Below are 14018 nucleotides of genomic sequence, written 5' to 3'. Positions count from 1 at the left end.
AGGTAGAGCATTTCTAGAGCTTTGTCAGGGTCTGTGTGACACAGTGACAGGTAGTAGAGAATTCCAGCTCTGTCCATCTGACTCCCATTTGAAAAGCACTCGCCATGTGCTAAGTATTGGCAAGTGTCTTCCCACCATGATTTCAAATCGTCCCCCGACCCCAGGACATAAACCCCATTTAATATTGAATCTGAGATGAAAAGGGAAGCCATTGATGTATTCTAGATAAAACCACACTGAGATTTTTGTCATGTTCTTAAAGGCAGAGGCAAATTATTATTATTATTTTTTTCATCCTGGAGATGGATGATAAAGTTGACCAGATAATGGAAAGACAAAAGAATGTTTCTCCCAGTTCCTCAGGATAAGAAAGATCTCAATTTACCAACCATGTCTGTTTCTTGGTGGAAGATACCAGGATTGGAAACGGGAAAATGCTCCAGAGAGGCAGAACATCATTAGGAAAGTTGAACAGGTGAAACCAGCTTAAATAAAACCAGGGCTCAAGTCTTATTCCTGCCCTATAGGGCCTCTGGGACCCTGGACATGTTACAGAATCTCTGCAGCATCCACTTCTTCGTATAGGAGTCATGACCAACCATGCATGTTACTGCAGATGCCCAAAGTCTGAGATTCATTCTTTTTTTTTTCTTGTCATCTTTAATTCCCTATCAAAACCAACAGCAAGTCCTTCTAATGGTAACTCAAAAACATGCTCTATGTGCACGCACCCCTCTCCACCTGCATTCCCTTGACTCTTGTCAGAGCCGCCATCTTACTTGCTTAGACTATAGCAGCAGCCTCCTGGCTGGAGACCCATTACCTATTCTTTTTTTAATTTGCATTTATTCATTTATTTATTTTTTGTATGTGATGCTAGGGATTGAACCCAGGGCCTTGTGCATGCAAAGCAAGCTTTCTACCATCTGAGCTATGTCCCCAGCCCCCTTACCCATCCTTGACTCCTTTTAAAATCTCTTCTCCCAAGAACTGCCACAGTAGGCCTTGTAAATCTAGCCATTTCTTTTTCTGAATGTTTTACTCTCCAATTTTATTTCAAAATCACATATTCAATAAAATTAGTTATCAATCGGATCATGTCTCTTTCCCCTTAAAATTGGGGGAAGACTTCCCATTGCACTTAGAATAGAATTTGACCTCATTATACGGATCTTAAAAGTATTTCCTGTTATGCCTTCTGCCTGTGTCTCTGACCTCATTCTTGATCACACTTCTCACTCTATAACCTGCCACACCAGCCTCCTAGCTGTTCCTTGAAGCCATCAGCCACCAACCTTTGTAGGTGCCTTCTGCCTGACAGTCCTCTCCCAAAGCTGGCTCCATCCCCTCTTCTGACCTCAAAATGTCACCCCTAGTAACACCATCCTCTTGCCCTGTTCTATTTTTTGTCTTATGTCACCATATGAAATCCTTTTAGCCATTTAATTGACATTTGGCTTATTGTCTTTTGCCTTTCTGTCATGAGCATGTAAAGTCCTTGACAGCAGTGACCTTGTCTGACATGTTCACATTATAGCCACACCTGCAAGATGCTCCTTAAGTCCCTGTTGGATGAATGAATGAATGAACCAGAGGTTGGTTATGAGACTAAGGAGGACAGCAAGTATCAAGGACCCAGATTGACAAGAGATTCAACTCCATGAAGTCATTTTGAGAAGTTGATGGAGGGACTCTCCGCCATTCGATGATGTCCCCCTCTCCACTCATGGCGTAGAGTGATTATCAGCTTCTCCCGTGACCTAAACCAGACGTGTCTGGGTCACTTCCACCTGAAGTTTGCTGCCCAGACTTAAGAGTCCAGTGGCCCCAGGCTAACTAGAGGAGAAGCTGCACATCAGAGAAACAAAAAAGAGATCTTCCAAGAGTTCTGTGTCCACAGTCCACCTGTGCCGCAGTCTGGCTGGGCACAGTCCGGGAGCCACTTGTCAAAAGAAACGAACTTTATTTTTAGAACACACACACACACACACACACAGCACCACACAGCTCTTCAGGAATCCCCTCAGAGCCCAACTGCCACCACCGGCTTCCCACAAGCCTCTCAACCTCCCCCACCCCTCCTGCTCTTGAGGCCGATTGGCTGGGTCGCGTGGGCGGAGCCAAAAAAGTCCCCCAATGAGCAGCTCCGTGGTCTGAAAGGGCGGGGAAACAGCCCAATGAGCATCACCGCAGAGGAGCCAATCAGTTGGCAGCTAGAAGTTTGCTGGGACCGCTGTGAGCCAATCATCAGCTGGCAGCTGGAAGTTTGCTGGCAGCTGGAAGTTTGCTGGGGCCCCCTCGGCTGTGGCTCTCAACACACCTGTTGTGAGAGATGAGAAATCTGAGGCAAAGAGGGATAAGAAACATGTCCACATCACAGAGCTGGGAAATGGTAAATGTTCTACTCAAGGCTGGGCCCAGAGCCTGTCCTCTTGACCATAAACTAGTCCTACTGTCCCACAGGGGACTCCAGGATGTATCTCATGGGCTCTTCCTCCAGTTTCCATTCTGTCCTCGAAAGAGACCTCTGCTTTAATAACAGGGTTTTCGCACTTTGATACATTGGGGGTTTAATGAGTAGCCAACCTTGTTACCCGTGTAAGAAACTAGACTTGACCCTCAGCCCTGTTGCCAGGGATCTTTAGCGGTGACTTTGAGTCGAGGTATTGTTCCCCCATACTCAGGGGCGACTGGAAGGCCAAAGGTGCTTGGGAAAGCTGGGCCAGAATCCTGGAGGTCTTCTCTTCTCTAAGAACCACCCCCACAATGAAATATGGCTCCATTAGCAAATTAATAGTACAGACCAGTACCTGTGACAACCCAGGGTGACCAGCACAACCTCCATCTCAAACCTGTGTCTAATGCCCAGGCCAGGCGCTCTATAGACTTTCTGTCACACAATTCTTTCAATAGTCCCATGGAACAAGCATGAGACAGGAGGAGGATCGCAAGTTCAAAGCCAGCCTCAGCCCCTTAGCAAGGCCCTAAGCAACTCAGTGAGACCCTGTCTCTAAATAAAATACAAAATAGGGCTGGGGATGGGGCTCAGTGGTTAAGCACCCCTGGGTTCAATCCTCAGTACAAAATAATAAAGAGGTCAAGGGCTTCCGCAACAGCCTTCTTGTAAGTGGCTGAGCCAGGATCTCAGCTCTTGCATTTTGTAATGCACTCAATTGTCTCTCCTAGAATCCCAGATAAAGACAGCAGCCATTAACAGTTTTGCTCAGCACGGTGTTATGTATTTCATGAATTGTCTCATCTAATCCTAAAACACACACACACACACACACACACACACGAAAAAAAAAACTTGGAAAATAGGTATTGAGAGTTACCATTCTAGTTTCACCCATAAGGAAAGTGAGCCGCAGAGCAAGGAAGTCAACAAGATCTGTCATGTGTTAAGTGACAAACCTGAGGCTCAAACCCGGATCTTTCTGCCTCAGGGTGCAGTACCTAGCTACTGCCACTCAGCTGTCAGCAGATGAAGACATGAGGGTGTGGGGCTGGATGAGAGAAGCCAGTTAGCCACAGACAGCTGATAAACATGCTCCTCTGGTTATTATTCTTGCACACCAGGGTCATCCCACAAAAGTAGGAGGTGACTCTGTAGAATCTGTCTCTCTGATTTTCTCTCTTAGAGACCTGCAACTGTGTTCTACCCTGTTCTATTGGGCATCTCCTCCCCCGTGCTGAGTCAACCAATTCCTGACCAGTTCTCTGCTCAAGGTTCTTTGCAGCCAGGATCCAAGGTCTGCCGTGTGTACTTGTCTGGAGAGATCTGAGCACAAAACAAAGTCCCCTTTCCTACTCCTGTTGGGGACTTAATCCAGCTGTGTCCTCAACAGCACCAGGTAAGACAGAAACAGACTCTAGCTTCTTTGAAAGCATGTGTGTATGTGTGTGTGTGTGTGTGTGTGTGTGTGTGTGTGTGTGTGCACGTGCATGTGTGTATATGTGTGCGTGTGTGTGTGTGTCACAGAAGCCCTGAACTGAAAATCCAATTTCAAGTTCTGATAATGCCATTGACCAGTTAGGTGACATATTGGGCAACAGTCACTTAACTTCTCTTACGCTTCATTTCTTTCCCTGAAAAAAATAAGGATGGTGCTATGGGGTAAGAAGAATAAATAGGACTAGGCACAGTGGCCCACGCCTGTCATCCCAGCAGCTGGGGAGGCTGAGGCAGGAGGGTCTCGAGTTCAAAGCCAGCCTCTGCAAAAGCAAGGCGCCAAGCAACTCAGTGAAACCCTGTCTCTAAATAAAATATAAAATGGGACTGGGGATGTGGCTTAGTGGTGGAGTGTCCCTAAGTTCAATCCATGGTATCCCCCCAACCCCGCTGCACCAAAAATAAATAAAGAAATGGGAATACACCATGTTCAGTGGAGCCCAGTGGCTGGCCCATAGTTTACCCATCAGGCAACTCTGGCCATGGTGGAATTGGGTGGAGAGTGCAGCGGGGGAGCCCAGGGACTGAAAGAGAACTTCACAGTGCAGAAGTTGGTCCACTTTCTATTAAATGAATGCCTTCATTCATTTTCTTTAAAAAAAAAAATGTATCTAAGAAGGAGTGTGGCTGGCTTTAGAATCACTGAGAGTTGAAGGGCACTTCAACATGCATTGATTGAGCTCGTATTGCATACCCTACTCAATGCTGGAAAACTGGGAAGTGGGTGTTATTATGCCCCCAAGTTCAGAGACATGAACAGTTGCAGAGAGCACCCAGATGGGGGTGGGGGGGCCAAAAATCAAACTCTGGCTCTGAACTCCAGGATTGCCTAACACACCGAGAGCTGTTGCTTTCTTCAGTAGCTTATTAGTCCATCTTATTTATTCAAAGGCTGTGAAGTCAGAGTTTGGTTGCAGAAGATTTCCAAGGCACCTGAGTGCCTGCACATGTAGTTTGGAGGCCAGCTACCTCTCAAAGCCAAGTCCAAACTTGCCTTCAGAATAGACTTGAAACACCTCAAAGACTGTTCTTTAAAGCCATCTTCATAGAATGTTCTTGACTGAATTTTCAAATGGGTAGGAACTCTCTCCGTCTCATTAATCTCTGATAGTATCTACAACCATATGTGGCACATCCACAATAGATATTTTAGAAGTTAACAAATATCTTTTTCTATAGTTCAATCTATGGCCATACTGGGTTTTCTCTCCCTGGTTTTCTGAATTATGACAAAGAAGGAAAAAAACTAACCATTTATTGAGTACTTTCCTATGTGCCAAGCACTATAAGCAACAGATGGAGGACAGATATAGTTATTGATATGCACATATCAACATAGTTAGAGACAGTGATATGCATATAGGTACAATTATAAATGTAGATAAAATAATAATTATGAGGGAAGATATAGGTGTAGACACTGATGTAGATAGAGACATAGGCCTAAACATAGATGTACAGATATAGGTATTTTTTACTTTTTCTTTCTTTCTTTCTTTCTTTCTTTTTTTTTTTTTTGGTGGGGGTCACTGGGAATTGAACTCAGGGGCACTTGACTACTGAGCCCCATCCCCAGTCTGTGAGTCAGTGTCTCACAGAGTTGCTTAGCACCTCACTGTTACTGAGGGTGGCTTTGAACTTGGGATCCTCCTATCTCAGCCTCCTGAGCCGCTGGGATTACAGGCATGCACCACCGGGCCTGGATGACTTTTTAGTCTCCTTAACATCATGAATCAGGTTCCTCCATGTCTGTACATATCAGGGCGAAATTGGACCTGCAGTTTCTACATTCAGAAACCAAGCCCCACTTCTTTTTAGGCCCTATTCTAGAGGTTGAAGGGTCATTTCTCTAGGCAGGGCTTCAGCAAGGTTCCCCAGGGAGAGTGTTATCTACCAGCTCATCTTCTGAGGGTGTGCATCTGTGCTGGGTTGATGCAAAACGCCTTTCTCAGGGTGTCTTTACATCGCCACCACGAATCCAGGCAACAGCTGCTGCTATTCCTGTTGAGGTTTGCCGAGGAGGTTCAGTAGGCTGCTCACAGTTAAGCAGGTGCCCAGCAAAGGGGCTGGAAGTGGAACTCTTTGATCCCTAAGGCCACACTCTCAACTGCCACACTCCTCCTTAGCTGGGCACCGGATTTGGCCGTCTTGCATAATGAAGATTAAATTCGAATTGCAACCATAAGATGATGTTGGTTCATCACGACTGCAGTAGCAAATTACCACAGTCTGAATGAAAGACATTTTTTTTTTCCTCCGAGTTCTGTAGACTAGAAGGCCAAAGTCAAGGTGGTTTCTTCTGAGGCCTGTCTCCTTGGCTCGTAGATGGCTGTCTTCTTTTTTCTCTTGGCCTTCTCCCTCCAAGTATGCCTGTGTCCTTATCTCCTCTTCTTACAAGGCAAGCACTCATGGTATGAGGACTGATCCTAAGAACCTCAACTTCAAAGACCCTGTCTCTAAAAACAGTCCCATTCTGAAGTATTGGGGATTATTTCTCCAACATGCCTTTCGGGGGAACACAATCCAGCCCAATGATGAAACAGGTTTCCTTTCATATGTCAACTTGATTAGGAATGACTCTGTAAAAGACCAACCCAGGGCAGATCTTGTAGGTTCACTCCGTCTGGTAGGGAAGGTATCGAAAGGCTAGCAGCTTCCACCCCAAGGATGGTGGTGTATGTGTTTCAGAATCCGTATGGCCTCAAGGGACAGAAATCCAATCGAGGACATGGCTGGCTCACAGAATCAAGGGTAAATGAATTTCCTCATTATATCTCTTGTTCTTTAGCCGATTATTAAGGGGCCATTTGCACTGCCTTTGGAGCCAATAGTGAGTTAATATTTAAGGAAGACCCCCGAGGTCATATATGTCGTAGAAAAATAGCAACGGAGTTTGGTGTTCTCACTCTAAACCAGCTCACATCTGTGCAGGGAGGTGTATGTTGGGGAAAATCACAGAGTTGGGGAAATGAAATGGTTCTGCTGTTAAACTTGCCTTGCAACTTTGGAGATACCCGTGTCCCTCCTTAACTTAGACTAAGCTCAAATGTCAACAGGGGCTGAGCAGCTAAGGTTACTGAAGGAGGGAGGTGCAATAAAACAGGGAATGGTGTGAACTGGGTCAAGTTGGACAATGTCCCGTGTAAATGAGGCAGAGAGTCCTCATCCCCAGCCGATTGGTGCCAGGTTGAAATAAAAACCCAGTGTTGCTGGCCATTACTACTCTTATCCATCTACTCTATGACGCTATTGTCCAAGAGTATTACTGTCAAAACTAAGGGAGGGTGGCCTTGTGAGTGATAAAGTGCTTGAATCTTGTTTGCCAAGTGGAAAACATCTATCTGTTCAGTGAACATTTTCATGGATAGATCCAGACGTTGCCCTGTAGCCCATAAATATGCAAAATTATCATTTGTAAAATTATTATTTGTCAATTTAAAAATAAGATTAAAAAAAAAACAACTAACAAGCGTCTATTCCATGAAGACCCTATGTCTAGGGCCTACACCCTTCAATATAGTCACTCCTATGATAAAATTAGAGTCGGTTGGAGTCTTTAACTCCACAATCTAGTTATCATCCTCAGTGAGTCCATCTCAATCCAGTCTGTAAAATCTAAAGCTAACTTCCAAACACAGAGTCTCTGAAAGGATTTTCTAACATAAAATGACACAAAATAAAGCCATTTTCATGGAAAGGTAGATTCTCACATAAGCCAATTTTCATATTCAAAATTCAAGAAGAATCTTAATAAATGAGAGTTCTGCTCCCATGTTGAAAACATCTTTCAGGCTCCAGAAGGACCAACAGGTTTCCTTTCGTGTGTTAACTCGGATGGATAGGGAATGGCTGCCCAGGAGAACCTAGGGAAGATCTCGTGGGTATATCCCAGTCCAGTGGGGAAGGGGGCTCTGAGACTAGCAGCTTCTTCCCTGAGGATGGTGGTGTATGTGTGTTAGAATCCACTCGGTTTCAAGGGACGGAAACCCAGTCTCAGGCAAGGAGGACATTGTTGGCTCACAGAGTATAAGCGAGAGTGGCAGAGGCTGAAGGGCCTCTCAGGAGCAATATAAAGCAGGGATTTGAATGTCTCCAGAATTCTGCTACCCTCATCTCCATCTCTCTAAACATAAGCTTCCCTCTTTTCACATGATAGGAATCATAGACACAGTTCCCCAAATGTGCATTTTGGGGCTTCCCCTAGTGAGAGTCAGCCATATCTATTCTTTGAGCGCGCGCGCACGCGCACACACACACACACACACACACACACACACACACACTCACACACACACGGAGAGGGATTCTGACTGACCCAGATTGGGTTACTAACATCATTAGAAATGACTGCACAACCCTGAACCAAACACCTTTAGTCAGGGTTATCTGAAGACGTAGCCATTTCTAATGGGAACCACCAGACTACATATGGTGGGAAGAGTGGTCTCTGGAATAAAGACCGACTGGGGTACAGAACTTCCAAAATGACCCGTTTCTACCACAAGGAGAATGGCTGGCCATACGGTTGCCATCCTTGACTTAAATCCAAAGTTGCTGAAGGAGAAGGCCACCATGAATGTGTACCAACCTCATGCAGCACACTGTACCCCAAGGTTCCCCAGTGGAGAAGATAAATCCCCACCTACATCAATAAGCTGTGCCTTCCAGCCCCTGGTGAACAGAAACAAAGCTTTCACTCTAATCAGGAACTGAGAACACTCATCCTTTTTGTGGGAACGTTTCCTGCTGCATGGTCAACCGGTAAGCCGTCTCTTCCCAAGGCAGGTGGTGACCTGAGAATTCCGTGTCCACTTGCTGAGGACTGCCCCACTATGCAGTGGCTGATGAGATTCCGGGTCCTCTGTGGCATCCACAAATCCTTCCACATCTTCCACCCTGCCCCTCGGCAGGTGGGCCGCCAATCTTCATCAGGACTTAGAGCCCCGAGGTGGAGTGACCATGATACACCTGAGGAATTCAACTTCGCCAGCTCAGTGGTGGACTACTGGGCTCAGATGGAGAAGGTAAGAGTGCATTGTGTGGAGGGCAGAGAGAGGGTCCGTCTCAGTGGGCCTGATCTTGTTTTTATTAGGTGTTTCCAGAGAAACTAGTCCCTGGGGCCTCCAGAATATTCCTCCTCTAGCACACGGCTCATCTTTTCCCAAGACACAGACCAAGAGCAAAATAGTGATGGCACGAGAAGTTAGAGTGGTAAATGGGTGGTGTGTCCGGCTACTAAGTCTCAGCCACACTGTGAAAATTCACCCAGAATCCATTTTGGTACAAAGAGAGAATTCACCTGAGATGGAGTTGGAGCGGATAAAAAATTTTTTTTATGAACCCCATGAACATGCATCCAAACATTATTATTCGAGGCTAATATGCCTTCTCAAATGTCTTTCTCTCCACCCTCTTTTTCTTCCTTTTTCGAAATTTTCATAATAACCCCAGACTGTCCACATCCAGTTATGCTAGGGAAGTGGTATGGGTTGCTGAGAGACCAAAGAAACCTGGAGATGGCATGTGAGACACAGGGTTAATTAAAAACGAGCTTATAGGGAAGGTCCTAAGGTGATGCACTAGACAAATAGCACCTCCATCCCTCATAGGGCTTTGTACAGTATTGTAGATTACTGGACCCTCCCTACAGCGCTCTGTTTCACACCAGTTACTGCAGGGGGGGGGGATTTTATTGGTTAGTGTACATAAATAGTGATATCATAGTATGTGATATCAATGGAACATCATTGTTCCCTTGTATAACCATAATTTCAAGGAGTAGATTATCTTGGCATATGTGTAAGAATGCAGGTTCTACAGATAACACGTTGCACTAAAATGTATTGCATGTGTGAGAATCAGTGTCCTTCACGATAATCCTTATCTGGGCATTCCAACCTATATGCTTATTCTCATTGGTCACTAGTCTTGGCTAGGTTCTCAGAAAGGGAAAGAGGCATTTCAGAGACATGATATTTACTTTCCTCAATTTTTTCAAGGATAACATAAACCCTAAGAAAAATAGAGCCTTTCATTACAGAGAACATTTTGTTTTCCGTCGGTCACTTTGCATTTAATCCTTTGATTTTATGGGCAGTTATGGTCCTCGTCTTCCACACGAGGAAACTGAGGCTCCAAGGACTTAAATAACCTGCTGGTGGAGGAGCAGAATTTGGTGCCCGGGATGACGGCTTTCATAATCCATTATTTAACCAAGTCTCAAAATGTGATGAGGTCAGATTTTGCCTTCAGAGCATAAATTGACTTTCTTCAATGCCCAAACCAGAAATCTGGTTAAGAACTTTGGAACATGAAATGAACCAGAGAGGAAGTAGAAAGGAAGAAGCAATGGTATATATCACCTTTTCCCTGGTTATGTCCCTAAAGTTCTGATTAATAAGTTGACGCACCAACCTGTGGATTTAACAACCAAGTAAACATTCCCCCCCCCCCCCGAGAGAATGCTAATCTTTGTTGGGCTTTATAACATCATTATCAGTCCCTGCCAATTTCTCCATATCTCCAAATCTTTCTCACTCCCAGCATCCCATTGGTATTCATTCTCAAAATATTTCTTGGCTGTCTTTTTTCTGTTTTACCAATTGCCTTGGTCATGACCAGTAACTTAGACTCATTCAGTGACTCTCTCTAGAGACTTGTCTGGTACCTAACATAATAGTTGCTCACTGCAGTTGTAGAATAAACTAATTTTGGTACATGCCTTGCTGCTTACTCCATAAGGTCCTCTCTGGCTTCCTGAACCTCTCCTTACCGATTAACAAGCATCACACAGAAACCGATCCATGACCTAATCAATGGCAATGCCCGAACCATTATAGAGTGACAGCATTTATATTGACTCGGTTTCTTTTCAACATATTTTAACTGTAAAATGTAAGTTAGAAATGCAAGAGTTTTTGGTGAAATATTTTGATCATTTTAGTCTTGGCCAAGAATTCCTTATAAAACAAAATGGAGCTTGTAAGCTAGACAACATGGTCCATGAGTGGAATATAGTTACTTATTGAGGCCACCCAATTTGTAACGCATGGTTGCTCTTGGAAACCAGATTATGTATTATTATAATCTCCTAGGATAGTATATTTAATTCCAGTTGATTTCTGGAGCAGCATCCAAATTTATTCATGAGAGATTCATGTCAACATTTATTCATTCTGTTTCTAATTAACTTTATTCATTCATTCATCTAAGATTTGATGAACACCTAAGACGTACCAAGAACTATTCTAAATAATGGAAATAGACAAGTAAATAAAACAAATGTACGAGTCTTCACTTACTTTGCATTTTGCCAATTGCTTTCTTCATGTGTTATAGCTTTTTTGTTCCTCATTTCCTCTCTCTCTCTACTTTCATGTTTCGTTGATCTTTGATAGTGACATGATTTTATTTTATTTTTCTCATTTCCTTTGGAATATCTGGAAACTATAAATATTTCCTTTGTGACCACCATGAGGATTTCACAAAACATCCCATGCTTATAGCAATCTACTTAAAAAAAAATGATAATAACCAGCCAGGTGCAGTGATGCACACCTATAATCCCAGCAGCTCAGGAGGCTGAGACTGGAGGATCACGGGTTCAAAACCAGCCTCAGCAACAGTGAGGCACCACTATACAGCTCAGGGAGACCCTGTCTCTAAATAAAATACAAAATAGGGCTGGGGATGGGGCTCAGTGGTTGAGTGTCCCTGAGTTCAATCCCCTGTGCCAAAAAGAAAAGAATAAAACTGAACTTCAGTCACATACAAAAATTCTTCTCCTTTACAGTTTTTTTACCCACTGTATGTTGTCACAAAGGACGTCCTTATGTAGTATGCACCCATTAGCAAGAATTTAGAATATTTTATGCCTTATATTTTAAATAGCATAAAGTTATAAGCCAAAATTAAAATAATGATGATTCTCATATTGGAACATGTAACTACCTTTATAAAAATGATGTTTTCATATTTCACATTTTCCTTAAGCCATCAAGAAAATAATTAACAAAATGTGAAGGGTCATCGGTTTTGTTTACTTTTCTACCCCCATTATTTAGGATATTATAAGGCAATTCTAGTGAAACTCCATCAACTTTTGTTTATCTGAGAATATACTAATTTCTTCCTTAGTTTTGAAGAAGAACTGCTGGGTATAGAGTTCTTGGCTGATAGGATTTTTCTTCTTTTTTTATTTAAGCACTTCAGATATATCATCTCACTGCCTTCTGGCCCGAACGTTTTCTGCTGAGAAATTTGTTAAAAATGTTCTTAAGGATCTCTTGTACACAATGAATCATGGTGAATTGATTTTATTTTACTGCTTTCAAGACTATCTATTTGTCTTTGGCTTTCATGTTTTGATTATAATGTGTCTAATTATGGTTCTCTTTGGGTTTATCCTTCTTAAAGATGTTGAGTCTCTTGTCCAGGTCTTGCCTCAAATTTAGGAAGTTTGGGCTTTACTTCATCAAATAAGTTCAATGTACCTTTCTCTCTTTGTTCTCCCTCTGGGACTCCCAAAATGCGTATATTGTTGTGCTTGGTAATATGCCATAGGTTTCTTAGGCTCTGTTCATTTGTTGTTAATTCACTTTTCTTTTTGCTCCCCAAATCCAATAATTTCAAATGAACTGTCTTCAACTTTACTCATGCTTTTCTTCTACCTGTTTGAATCTTCTGGTGACCCCCTCTAGTGAATTTTCAAATCAGTTATACTGCAATTTGGGGCTCCTGAATTTCATTTAGTTCTTTTAAAAAATAAAATAATTAACTCAGCTTTGTTGATGTTATCACTTGTTCATTTAGTTTTCCTGATTTTCTTTAGGGCTTTGTCTATGTCTTTCTTTTGCTCTTTGAGTATAGTTAAGATAGTTGTTTTAAAATCTTCATCGAAAAACCGATGCCCACATTTCTTTAGGGTAAGTTTTTGGAGATTTACTTTGTTCCCTGGAATAGTCCATGTTTCCCTGTTCCTCTGGGTGCTTTGTGAGCATTTGGTGTGGAGGAAGACACTTGTCTCAGTCTTGTAGACTGACTCCCTACAGATGAAAACCTTCACCAGTTTGCCTGGCTTAATAGATTAATGTCAGCTCAGGCCTTTTCAGAAAGTTGTTTTCCTAGGGCCTGTTTAAGTGCTCCTCCTCCCACTAATTTTCCCATTTACCTGGAAGTCTTTAAATGTCGTAATGGCCCTAGACACCTCATCCTCAATTCTTCTCAGGATCTTGGATGTCCAGTCGTATTTCTCTGTCCATCATCTCTTGCCCCCAGTCACCATGATACCTGATGCTGCTTTCAGAGATCTGCAATCTGATACTCAAACTCTGCTTTTCCTCTGAATCAGGAAGTACAGAAACCAGTTGCTCAGGCAGTCCGGTGCCAAGCCAGAACATTGCAAACAAGTTAGACTCCTTTTCTTCTCTCCTGAGAGAGGAGTCAGGAGTTGGGTGGTTTACCCTTGACTGCAGTGCACCACCCCAAGCATGGGGAAGAGGCAAAGATAAACAAAAACATCACAAATCTTTCTACATTTTAACTGTTTTTTTTTTTCTTGCTTGCTGTGGGCATTTGCTTGATTGCTGAAGATCCTTGACTAATTTCTAGAGCTCCCAGAAGATATTTTAGTAAATCTGTTGTTGTTTACTTGAAGTTTCTGAAGAAATAAGGGCCTGGAGAGTTTGCTAACTTGTTATCCCGACCTCTAGAAGTACCTTTTTAATTTTTTAAAATCTCAAAATATTTAGCAATCAAGTGATGCTCTTTTGTTTTATTTTGTTGTGATAATATTGAGCCCTTACTTTATGCCAGATACTCTTAAAAGTATTTTTCTCATTAACTATCTCAAACTCTACTAACTTCTAGGCCATATAATTATTCCCATTTCATAATGGAGACACTGAGGCATAGAGAGAAATCCACTGTCCAAACAGAACTCATAGAGAAACATGAAGAAACAGAATCTTAAATCTTCAGTAGAAGACATGAAGGCTGTTCGTGCATGGTCTTATGGGATCTGAGGTGGAGGGGGCTACAGAAGGGCAGAAGTTGGCTGGGTCCTCAC

General features: G+C 43.0%; 1 protein-coding gene and 1 long non-coding RNA gene across 6 annotated transcripts in view; one reads left to right on the top strand and one right to left on the bottom strand.

Moving 5' to 3' along the window:
* Nucleotides 1–242: 242 nt before the first annotated feature.
* LOC144367531 (uncharacterized) lies at nt 243–3854 on the bottom strand. The gene is made up of 2 exons (XR_013427018.1): nt 3415–3854; nt 243–2320 (listed from the first exon to the last, which is right to left on the bottom strand). It is a non-coding gene; the product is annotated as an uncharacterized LOC144367531 (long non-coding RNA).
* Acsm1 (acyl-CoA synthetase medium chain family member 1) overlaps nt 3648–14018 on the top strand; it is a 32948-nt gene continuing 22577 nt past the window's right edge. For 2 of the 5 annotated variants that reach the window (XM_078024263.1, XM_078024259.1), the window contains exons 1-2: nt 3648–3854; nt 8734–8976. In XM_078024263.1, the coding sequence (XP_077880389.1) occupies nt 8785–8976 (192 nt within the window). In that variant the 5' untranslated portion in view covers nt 3648–3854; nt 8734–8784. Of the gene's footprint in view, nt 3855–6640; nt 6704–8733; nt 8977–14018 lie in introns of all 5 variants that reach the window. The other 3 variants (XM_078024261.1, XM_078024260.1, XM_078024262.1) reach the window with 3 other exon arrangements.

The sequence above is a fragment of the Ictidomys tridecemlineatus genome, chromosome 10, assembly GCF_052094955.1.
Source record: "Ictidomys tridecemlineatus isolate mIctTri1 chromosome 10, mIctTri1.hap1, whole genome shotgun sequence".
Lineage (NCBI taxonomy): Eukaryota > Metazoa > Chordata > Mammalia > Rodentia > Sciuridae > Ictidomys > Ictidomys tridecemlineatus.
The sequence above is the reverse complement of the archived record's forward strand: the minus strand, read 5'-3'. Positions and strand labels throughout refer to the sequence as shown.